Raw genomic sequence first — 11,090 nt, 5'->3', positions numbered from 1 at the left:
AGCTAACTTTTAGATTTATACATCCAACCTTCTATTGAATATCACTTCTTAGCATACTATAGGCAACTCAGACTCAAATGGCTGAATTCATCTTTGCCTCTCAACTCTTGGTTCTACCAGTTTTTATCTAAGTATAACCCTGCTTTGTCCCTTTCTTCCCATTGTTACCTTTTGAACCACATTGCTATGATTCAGGCCCTAATCATCTTATTAAGATTCTTTGCAAACAACAACAAAATCATCTTTTGGCCAACTTAAGCAGAAAGGCAGTTTCTTGGAAGGATATTGTGTAGCTCACAAAATCAATGGGGATGCTAGAGAATCTGCTTTAGAAAATGATATGAAACCAAGTGAAGTTAGAGACATGGAGAACATGGCCAAGGTCACACAACTGAACAGTCTGTTTAGGATGCTACAGTAGAACTCTGATGTCTGCTGTTGCTGAATATTGTTTAACTGGTTGGTTTTGGGTCTCTGCATTAACTCTTCAAAGTCAAAATTCCTCATGGGAGTGTCTGCTTGAACTAGCCTAGGTCCTGTGTGTACTTTGTCTGTGCCAGGAAGAGGAGGTAAGCTTTACCTCCCCCCACTCCACCCCCAGCTCTTTAGTGGGAAGTAATATCCAGCCTCCCTTTGGACTCTTACTTTGAGCTATTCCTCCAATATAGGAGGGGGCTTTTGGTTGCTGGACAGAAAGAAAAAATCGGCAAATAGCCCCACTATACAACCCTTTTCTGGACTACCACAGCAGCCTCCTAACTGCTTCTGCGTCCTCTGTTTTTTCTTCCCCCAAATCTATTCTCTATCCAATAGCCAGAGTTAGCTAACTAAAATGCAGATCTGATCATGTCATTCCAAGTTTCAGTGGCTCGTCATCCACCTATAAGAAAATGCTTTAACGTGGTATTCAGGGCTCTCCTTGCAGGTCTGGCCCTTATCCCTTCAATCTCATCTACCTCTAATTTCTTTGTGACTTACACTTTGGCAAGACTGAATTACAGAACTACTTAGAGTTTTCGCTGCATGTCTCATGTTGTTTCTCATTGTTCTGCTTTGTTTTGCTTTTCCTTTTACTGTTCTGCTACCTGAATACCCCTTTCTTGTAGCCCACTTACCTTCTTCCCTAGTTAACGCTTCCTCGCCCATTAAGAAACTACTTCCTCGATACCTTTCCTCCTAAATTACTAGGTCCCTTTCATCTGTGTTCCCATAGTAGCCCCCTGCTATTTCATTACACATATCACCTTGTATTATAATTGTCTATATTTGTCACTATTGTCATACTCCCTACTCTTCACCTTTTCTCACATATATACACGGATATACTCCTACATATTGTGAGTTCTTGAGGGTAGAAATCATGTCTTATTCATTTTTGGTTCTCTAATAGTACCACATTACTTAGTATATTATCTTTTCAATAAATGTTGAGATAGTGAAGAGGCATTTGTTATAGATCTTAGATCATAAGTAATTTTGGTAAGGCTCAGAAATGACATAAAGATGGCATATAATGTGAACACAATAGCATTGGCTAGGCCCAGATGAGAAAAAAAAAATATGACAACAGTAAGTTGTCTTTTTTTGTTAGCATGTTAAGTATATATGTAGAAAAATGGTGGGAAATAAGACTAGAAAGACAAAATGTTGTCTTAAGATTTATGTCTTAAGTAACAGGATACCTTTGAAAGTTTTAAGCAGGAGACTGATTTGACCATACTGTGTTTTAGGAAATTGGTAGCAGAATAGATTAGTAAAGGGAGAGATCAGTTATGAGATGCTTATACAAGCAACTGCATAATTCAAGAGGTGGCAATAGAAATAGAAGCGTCATATGTGAATCCTAATTTTGCCACTTAATTTCATAGTTGAATCACTCAACTCTTGCTGTTTTCTCATCTGTACAAGAGAGCTGACTTGATATGATTACCAGTCTTTGTCAGCCCTGAAACCTGTCTGTGATATATTGTAAGAGTCAGTGGGACTTGGCAAATGATTGAATAGTGGATACAGGAGAAGGTTTCAGAGACACTTTTGAGGTTTTGAGCCTGAGTGAATGGGAAAACAGTACTGTTATTTACATGAGTATTAAATGGGTGTTCATAGCAATAATGGAAAATGCCAGAATTTTTAAAAATAGGAGATCTATGGCCAAGTCGAACTTCTTCCTCATTTTTGTCCTAGAGTACTGGAAAGTAGGATTTCAGTGTTTGAAGATGGTTATATTTTAGGGGGAACTAGTGGTTAGGAGGTAAACAACCATTTTTAATAACAGTTTACTTAAGCTTGCATACCATCATTCTGGGGTTGACTAGTCTCATTGGAAATTAGAGTGGTCTCAAGTGGCATTGCAAAGTGGACACTGACCGATATGTCAAAGGGGTTGAATTTCAACAGAAATGAGGTGGGGTGGGAGACCAGGTTTGGAGGTGAAGAGTAGGTGTGTGCTTTGGCAGGGAGGGGGCTGGGACTTATTAGAGAGCCCCTGGGATTACCTTCTAGAAAGAGATACTGCTGTCCAAGAGTTGGAGTGTCAAAATGCAAACTAGCATTTTGGGTTGTGGCAGAAAGAGTGCTTTATCTTTTAAGAGTAAACTAAAAGTCCCCCATATTCCAGCAACTGGACTGACTTACTCCCATGATGGAGGGAAGCTGTGGCTCCTTTCGATGGGTAGCGGGGATAAGGTATAGTCACTACAAGCATAGGGGTTGACAGAGCTGCTTGAAGGCAGAGGATTCAGAGGGAGGCAGAGTTGGCCTAGTGTAGAACCCTCTCTCCTGAGTTTATGCTCTTTGGCGTGCAGATTACAGTGTAGGTGGTAGGGAATTTAATCCTGAGGACTAGTTTCCCGCACCATGAGACCTTTCCTCTGGCCAGGCCCCTTTTTTTTTCAAGCAAGCTGCAGGCTTCGCCTCGGCCCTAGAAACCGGATAGGCCTCTCCGTGCGCTCTCAACCTAACCCGCGTTGGCGGGGGAGGGGGAAGCTCTTCCAAGTCCCACCCTTTGATGTGTTTTGCGTCTTTGCGCCTCTGGTGAGTGGCAGTGTAGTTTAGCCAATGAGGACGCGAGGCGGGCAGGAGCATCAAGTTGGGTTGCGCAGGAGGAGGGGGAACTGGTGCTGGAGAGACAGCGAGAGGGGCGAACCGGCCCCCCACGCCGCTGCAGGTAAAGGCACCTCTGTTCCCCCAGTGGGATGAGGCACAGCTCCTTTTCTCTTTCAAGGCATGTCCGTCCTTCCGGCCTATAGCTTCCGCTGTAACATTGCTCCGACCCGGGCATCCACACCCCACCTTCCCCCCGCATCTTCCCGTCTTGGCCATCCCCACTTTGGAGGGCACCCCGCTAGTTCCCTCCCTCAAGTGCATGTACTTCATCTCCATTTTGGGGGCTCCAGTTGCCAGAAATCCCCCGCCTCTGCTCTATGGGCCTTACTGGCACCAACCCCGGCAGTATGAGCAGGTAATGTACCCGGGTCCCCGCCACCCCCACCCCCAGCCGTGTTTCCCTGTTCATCAACCTCTGACTTCCTTACCTTGCCTCTTCCCTTCTCTCATTTGAGCACATAATTTCTGTAGTTTCTCCTTTACCCTCTGAACATACGTACATGCTTTTTAGCTTTCATAGTTGCCTATTTTGCTTTTCTTGTTTATTCAGAAGGGCTCACTTTACCAGCCATGTTTGCCCCCAAATATCCATTACCCCTGATTGAAGTGTGAGTGCTTTTTCCTTAAGTAACTGGGGGAAACAAAAACAGAGTAGCCACATTTAGCAGTGAGAATGGTGAAGATAGAGGAAATGGCCTAGGATCTCGATCTTCTTGAGGAAATCTCCTGAGTGGCTCCAAGTTAAAAGCTCCATTTTTTTATGGTCTGTGTCCGTTCATCCTGATCCCTTGCTGACCCTAAATTGTGATTACATTTACCTCGGGTGTTTATTTCTGGGTTTCCCAACGTGTCCATGGTACAGGTTTTAAATTCTTTTAAAATTATGTTGGTGATTTTCATTTTAAGCCTTCTGCTTATTTTATTTTCAAGGGATTTATCATTTAATTTAAGCTGCTTCTGCCCATCTTGTATTTCAATAACGTGTTTATGTCTGTCGCTGATCCTGTGAAAAGGATACAGTTTCCGATAACAAGAGCTATACTTTGAAGTAAAATAGTTTGTTCTTTTATGAATCTTTGAGCAGTTAGAGGTTAAGCGGGCATAGGTGGTACTTTGTAAAGTGCATAATACCAAAAAGGGTCAGCATTTGTCATTATACCATTCGTTCATTATCTTCTAAGAGGATGGGCAGTACAGAGAAATCTAAATGAAGGATAGATGTCTGTAGTTCATTTTATATAATTTTATTTATTAAACACTGATCTCTATTGCAGTGTTTCTCATCCATCATAAACAATAACTATGATAAACTCCCTTCTTGAGAGACCATAAGAAATCTTATCCTACCACAGAGGTATTGATAACCCTTCTAAGCCAAGCATGTTTCTCTCTCTGCACCCCTCCCCCCACAATGGTCTTTTATAGATCCTCACTAGCCAAAAAGATTTTGTCCAGTTTTACTAAATGAAAACAATATGTATTTTCCTTTTCCATTTGGTAAATATAAAATTATAATATTGAATATACATTTTCAAACTTCACATACCTTCTGTCCCCTAGTTGACAATCACTGCTTTGTTGAAAAGTAAGGGGAGATTGAAATGGAAAAGTATAGAGTAGAATTAAAACAAACTCCTTTGTGATCAGACAAGTTGTTGCTGAAATGGGTGAGGGTGAGGAGACATGTAAAATAAAAGCAGGAGAGTGGGAACCCAAGAACTATATTAAAAGCGATAAAGCTGCAAAACAGCAGTTTATACTTACATCAAGGGGCAAAAATAGTTACCCCTTGAAGAAGGAGGTGAGATGAAGAGCTATTATATAAAGTATTTCTTAGTGTTAACTGGCTGGAGAATATAGATGGATGGTCTTGGATTTTAACCTTAACTGGCTAGCTTGTTCCATTTCTCTCCAACTTCTCCTTTCAAGTTGTCCATCATTATTCTGGTAATTAGTTTGGAATTATTAGTTACAGCCATTAACTTCTCCTTTTGAGCATATACATGTTTCTCTTCTGGGCAGTGGTAGGTCAAGACTGGCTTTGCATTCTCAATATGATAAAACCTGGTATGATTTCTTTATTTAGGCAGTTGCTTTACTTGGGATATCCAAGTGTTTCATATACTTGAATGCTTAATAACTATTTTTACTACCATTGTTTGAACCATGGAAAGAGAAGTCGTGGGATAGATGAGCTTGGTAGGATAAGCCAGATGTGGATACAGCCAGGATGACCCACAAATAGGAGCAGAGGGAGGGGGTAAAGAAAGTTGGAGGTATGTTGGGAGAGCTTTAGTCTTTTGAGAGTCAAGGACAACTTAAAGATGAGAGTTAGAAAAGAAGCAGGAGACTAGGATTTAAAAATATGTGCAAGATGAATTAGGTCGGTAGAAGTGAGTTGATGGACTGGGGCTGAGAAGCAGTGAAACTTTGTGGTGTGACATTAAGTCCATGGTGAGATTTTTAAATTATTGGGCCCTGACTGAACCAGGAGGAGCTGAAATTTGGCCCCAAAATTGGGAAAGGAGATAAATGATAAATGCCTTAATCTTTAGAAAGTTATCCTTGAGTTGTATGGGGATAAGGAAATATTTCAGAAACTGTTAGCCTTATTTCTTCCATTAAAAAATAAAATCTTCTCTGTCTGAGTTTGGACTGCTGTCAAAGGAAGGAACATTTGGATGAATAAATAGCAAGGAGTTGTGGAAAAGGCAAAATACTCCATGGAAGAAAAGGCAGGTTATAAACTATTATTAGCATAAACTTCTAGTTAGTGGAAACTTTCACTATAGTTTTTATATGACACCTAACTGTTAGACATTTAGTGTAACTTCTCTTAGATATTTAGTGTAACTTCTCTGACAGTGAATAAGAGGTGTGAAAGATAATAGGTAGCAAAGTAAGGGCATATAACTAGAAAAAAGTTGATAACTAGTAGTCTTGAGGAAATGTATAAAATTATTAAGTAGATTTTCATTAAATCAAACATTAATAACTTTTCTCATGGCCATTTTAAGTAACTTTGGGGTCAGGTATTAGATAGGAGAGGCTAGAATGAGCTAGTGGAATAGTTTAGCCAGGAGTAGGAAGTGATAGGGATCCTGGGTGAGATGTGAAGAGTATACATTACTGAAACAAAGGAAGATCTTGTATAAAATTGGTGGAGATGCCATGTATACTTTGTAATTTTGACTGATGTACCAACTACTGATGAGTGTTCTATTTATCTATGTCTGAGTTTCTGGGACATTTGCCCACTTTACTGTATTGTTTAATAAGGATAACTAAAATGAGTTAAGGAAGGGAAGAAAATAGTTTGGGGGTTGTGTGGAAAAGCCTCCTTCAGGCAAGTATATACTGTGTTACTGACAAATTTCTACTTTGGTGTCTTCTAAAAATTAGAAGAAACAGTCTTTCCCTGCTTATGAAATATGATGTCATCATACACTAAAAACAGATATAATTTTTTAATATAGTTTAGTTATTGTGATGAACTTAACTGTTCCTTGTCTTAGATTTTCCTTTTTCCATCATTTTCATAAACTTGAAGTCCCAGATGTGGATTTAGTAAACATACTTTCAATTATTTGTAGAATAGTTTTTCAAAATGGGATGCTTTCTACTGTCACATCTTAGAATTAGGGAATATGATTTTGTTTCTGCAAGGACTGAATGTTTCATTCCAGATAACTGCAAGCAAATATACTAATTCAATAAATATTTTTTGAGTAGCTACTGTATATGTGATATCGTGCTGGTTCTTTAGGGATCCACAGATAAATAAGACGTGGTCCCAATCATCCAGGAACTTTTTTGTCTCTTGGGGAAAGAGGAGCTGGGCCACCATGCAAGATTGTGCCAGGCTGTGCATTGAACATATTCATTATCATCATTGATGATATGATTAGTATGACAATTTTCCAGCAGATGGCAGACAAGCATCTTGAGTAGCAGGCAGATTTTTATAATTTACACGAAGAAATCATTTGGGCCTTCAGAGGGTATGGACAAGAGACTCATCATTTTCGTAAAATATTAAATAAAAGTGCTTTCAATAAGGTGCAAACAGCGCTGTGGTATTTAAATGAAGAGAAGGACCAAGCCCTCACAAATTACTGTTGTTACAGCGACAGAGTTTCAGGGCTCACCTTACAGAGTAGAAGACCTTTGATGGTGGGAAAGATTTCAGCTAGAAGAGGTGTTTGGGAAGGGGATGAAGGTATTCCAGGCAGAAGTTACAGCATAATAGGCAAAGAAAGACATTCAGATAGGAATCACGTTAAGGCAGTAGTCTTCTTGGACTGGAATATAGGAAGTGATGCGAGGAAAGTTGGAAATATAAACTGGAATTAAAATGTAGGATTCTTTGAATTCCTTGCAAAGGAAGTTTTTATCTTAAATATGAAAAAGGGGGGAGGGGATTCAGAACAGAAATGCTATGTATAGATTAATTGATATGTTAACTAGTATAAAGTTTATAAAATTTCCTGGGTAAAATTATACCATAAGCTTAGCAAAATTGTACTGAGCTTGGGTAAAGGTGCTATTTTTGCCAGTAAGTAAAAGTATCTAAAATACAAGGGAAATTTACCCAGAAATTTATATATCCAGAAACCTTTATCACTGAAATGCTGCTGGTATATTGTTAAGTTCTTTCAAATAAAGAACCCTAAATAGAAGATGAATGACTGTTAAATTTCCTAATCTCTACCTAAGAATGACAATTGTAAAAAAAAAAAAAAAAAGATTAGAGACAGCTGAATGACCTTGAAAGAAGCTTCAATGTGTGTAGGTATAAGTCAAAAAAGGGGGTTGGTTGATTTTATTTGTTTATTTATTTATTTTGGTTTCAGTTTTTTTATTTATTTAGTTTCAGAAGCAGAAATTTGGGTGTTACTTCTGTTTCGTCTCTGTTCTCAGATTACCTCTCATTTCCTTCTCTTACTATTTTGATGTGATTGGATATTAAGAGTAGTTAGTACCTAAGAAAGAGAAATTTTTTCTGAGGTCACCTACTTTGCTTATTTTCATTTGTCTTCCCACAGCAGGAGTTCCACCATCTTCCTCTGAAGACCTAGCCATCTTGCTCCATGAAGGTCAGGACAATCTGACATGCACTTGTTTCTTGCCTCTTTACCTGAAGAGTAATCTTCTTCCATTGTGTACATTTTTTTCTTAACAGGGGAGGGGAGGGGAGAGCCAGTACCCCCCCTCCCCTTCCCTCCCTAGACCTTGGGGAAGTACCTTCCATTGCTTTCCCAAGATGGCAGACCCCATCATGGATCTGTTTGATGACCCAAATTTGTTTGGCCTGGACTCTCTGACTGATGACAGCTTCAACCAGGTCACACAAGACCCCATTGAGGAAGCCCTTGGACTGCCAAGCTCTCTGGACTCCTTGGATCAGATGAACCAGGATGGTGGAGGTGGTGATGTGGGGAATCCGACAGCAAGTGACCTGGTCTCCCCACCAGAGGAAACAGCCCCCACAGAACTTCCCAAAGAATCAACAGCTCCAGCTCCAGAATCTTTAACCTTGCATGATTATACCACTCAGCCCATCAGCCAGGAGCAGCCAGCCCAACCTGTCTTACAGACACCGACGCCAACATCAGGACTTTTGCAGGTCTCCAAGAGCCAGGAGATCCTGAGCCAAGGGAATCCTTTCATGGGTGTCTCTGCCACAGCTGTGTCCTCCAGTAGTGCTGGAGGGCAACCACCTCAGTCAGCCCCTAAGATTGTTATCCTTAAAGCCCCACCAAGCTCCTCAGTCACTGGTGCCCATGTGGCACAAATTCAGGCCCAAGGTATCACCAGCACAGCCCAGCCCCTGGTGGCTGGCACAGCCAATGGTGGAAAAGTCACTTTTACCAAAGTGCTAACCGGCACTCCCCTTCGACCAGGTGTTTCCATTGTCTCTGGTAATACAGTGTTGGCCGCCAAGGTCCCTGGGAACCAGGCTACTGTTCAGCGCATTGTCCAGCCCAGCCGACCAGTAAAGCAGCTGGTCCTACAGCCAGTTAAGGGTTCAGCTCCTGCTGGAAACCCTGGGGCCACAGGGCCCCCACTGAAGCCTGCAGTTACACTGACCTCTACACCTACCCAGGTGACTTGAGTGAAAGGGGGAGGTGAATTTTGGTTTAGTGGAGGGCCCAGCAAGTATCAGAGAGCACACAAGAGCTAGCTCTAGGAAATCCTGTTTAAATTCCATCTTTACTTTTTATCAGTTAGTGTTGACAGCACGTACTTACTACTTATCAGGTGGAAGCAGTTAGTGTTAACATATTTTTTGAGCTCTTACTACATGTTTACACTACCTAGTTGGTGCTGAACGAGACAGCCACAGTCCCTCTTCTTACAGAGCTCACAGTCTGCCAGGAAAGAGACATGTAGACAAGAATTCACAATAATGTGTGATATAAACTTTTATGAGAAATGTAGTATGCTATGAGAAAAAGAATCATTTTTTTAAAAATGTATTTATATTTGTAAGACTTATAGAAGCTTTGTATATCTTTCCCTTGTTCTTATTACTAAGATTCTCCTCCTCCTACTTTGCCCAGTGAAAAGGCTAGTTTCTATTGTAAGAAAGTAGAGGACCGAATAGAGGACCAAAAGAGTTTGAGAGGGAGGGCGTAAGTAGTATTAAGTGGTATTAAGTAGGACCAGTGTAAAGAAACTGTAAGAAGGCAGATTTCAGTTCAATATAAAGACTTTTGTTCTAATAGATTTCCAAAAAAATGGAACGACTGCCTTAGAAGGTAGCCTCTCATCAGTACAGATAGAAAGATGAACAAAATGAATTATACTATTTTCTTACCCTCAGTTTTGATGATTCTAGGTTGAGGAAAACTGATGTAAATATTTAAGTGTATACCATTCTTAAATAATGTACCTCTTGTAATTTCTTTAGGGTGAATCGAAACGCATCACTCTGGTCCTCCAGCAGCCACAGTCTGGAGGTCCCCAAGGACACCGGCATGTCGTGCTAGGGAGTCTACCAGGCAAGATAGTGTTACAGGGCAATCAGCTAGCAGCCCTCACTCAAGCCAAGAATGCCCAGGGGCAGCCCGCCAAAGTAGTAACTATCCAGCTGCAGGTGCAGCAACCACAGCAGAAAATCCAGATTGTACCACAGCCTCCATCATCACAGCCGCAGCCCCAGCAGCCACCCTCAGCACAGCCAGTGACTCTCTCCTCTGTGCAGCAGGCTCAGATAATGGGACCAGGACAGAGCCCTGGACAAAGACTTTCTGTACCACTTAAGGTGGTGCTGCAACCACAGGTGAGACTCACACAGGAAGGAAAAATAGACTTCTCAGTCCCTTGCTATTACCCTAGGCAACCACTTGTTCAATGTGGGGCCAATCTAGATTGATAACTCTGAACTGAGATGTAGACTTTTATTTCATTTGCCTATGGAAACCTTGTTTCAATTATATCCTGAAAAGATTTGAGAGTTATTGTTAGGTTTGGGATAAGAGATGATTTATATAGTATATGTCTTTGAGCTGTTCATTTATCATCTTTTCCTAATGTTCTTGTGAAATAAAAATGGTTTGAAATATCCTCTCATTTGAAAAATAGAGAAATAGTCTTAAAGAGGTTAAGTGATTATCACACCTCCCACCCCCTAGGGAGATAAAGGTAGGCCAAGAGTAGAATTTGAGGGTTTTTTTGTTTTGTTCTTACTTTTAGCCCAGAAACCAGTATTGGCTATATTGTTTGAAATTTTTCTGGAACAGTGGACATGAGTATTGACATTAGGAGCATGGCTAAAGGATTTCGAAGTTTAGTTTGACACAACCCTTGCCTTTTCTTACCCCCTTTTCACCAAAAACCTTTTTTTTTTTTTTAAATGTCTAGGTTTAGTGAGACTTAGTCTGAGCCTGATTCTTGAGGAATTAGAGAACTAAAGTTTCTAGCCTACCTGCTTCAGAGCTGGGGTTTTTTTTTTTTTTTTTTGCCTTTTTTTTTTTTTTTAA

General features: G+C 40.6%; 1 protein-coding gene across 11 annotated transcripts in view; it reads left to right on the top strand.

Annotated features, from left to right (window-relative positions):
* Nucleotides 1-11,090, top strand: part of CHD8 (chromodomain helicase DNA binding protein 8) — a 52,760-nt gene that overhangs the window by 9,227 nt on the left and 32,443 nt on the right. For 3 of the 11 annotated variants that reach the window (XM_006918325.3, XM_015594409.2, XM_015594405.2), the window contains exons 2-3: nt 8,151-9,211; nt 10,019-10,390. In XM_006918325.3, coding sequence (XP_006918387.1) covers nt 8,369-9,211; nt 10,019-10,390 — 1,215 coding nt within the window. In that variant the 5' untranslated portion in view covers nt 8,151-8,368. Of the gene's footprint in view, nt 1-3,070; nt 3,167-8,150; nt 9,212-10,018; nt 10,391-11,090 lie in introns of those variants that run through there. The other 8 variants (XM_025051366.1, XM_015594407.2, XM_025051367.1 and 5 more) reach the window with 8 other exon arrangements.

This window comes from Pteropus alecto, unplaced genomic scaffold (genome assembly GCF_000325575.1).
Source record: "Pteropus alecto unplaced genomic scaffold, ASM32557v1 scaffold1197, whole genome shotgun sequence".
NCBI classification, from domain to species: Eukaryota; Metazoa; Chordata; class Mammalia; order Chiroptera; family Pteropodidae; genus Pteropus; species Pteropus alecto.
This window is presented reverse-complemented; position numbering and strand designations above follow the sequence as displayed.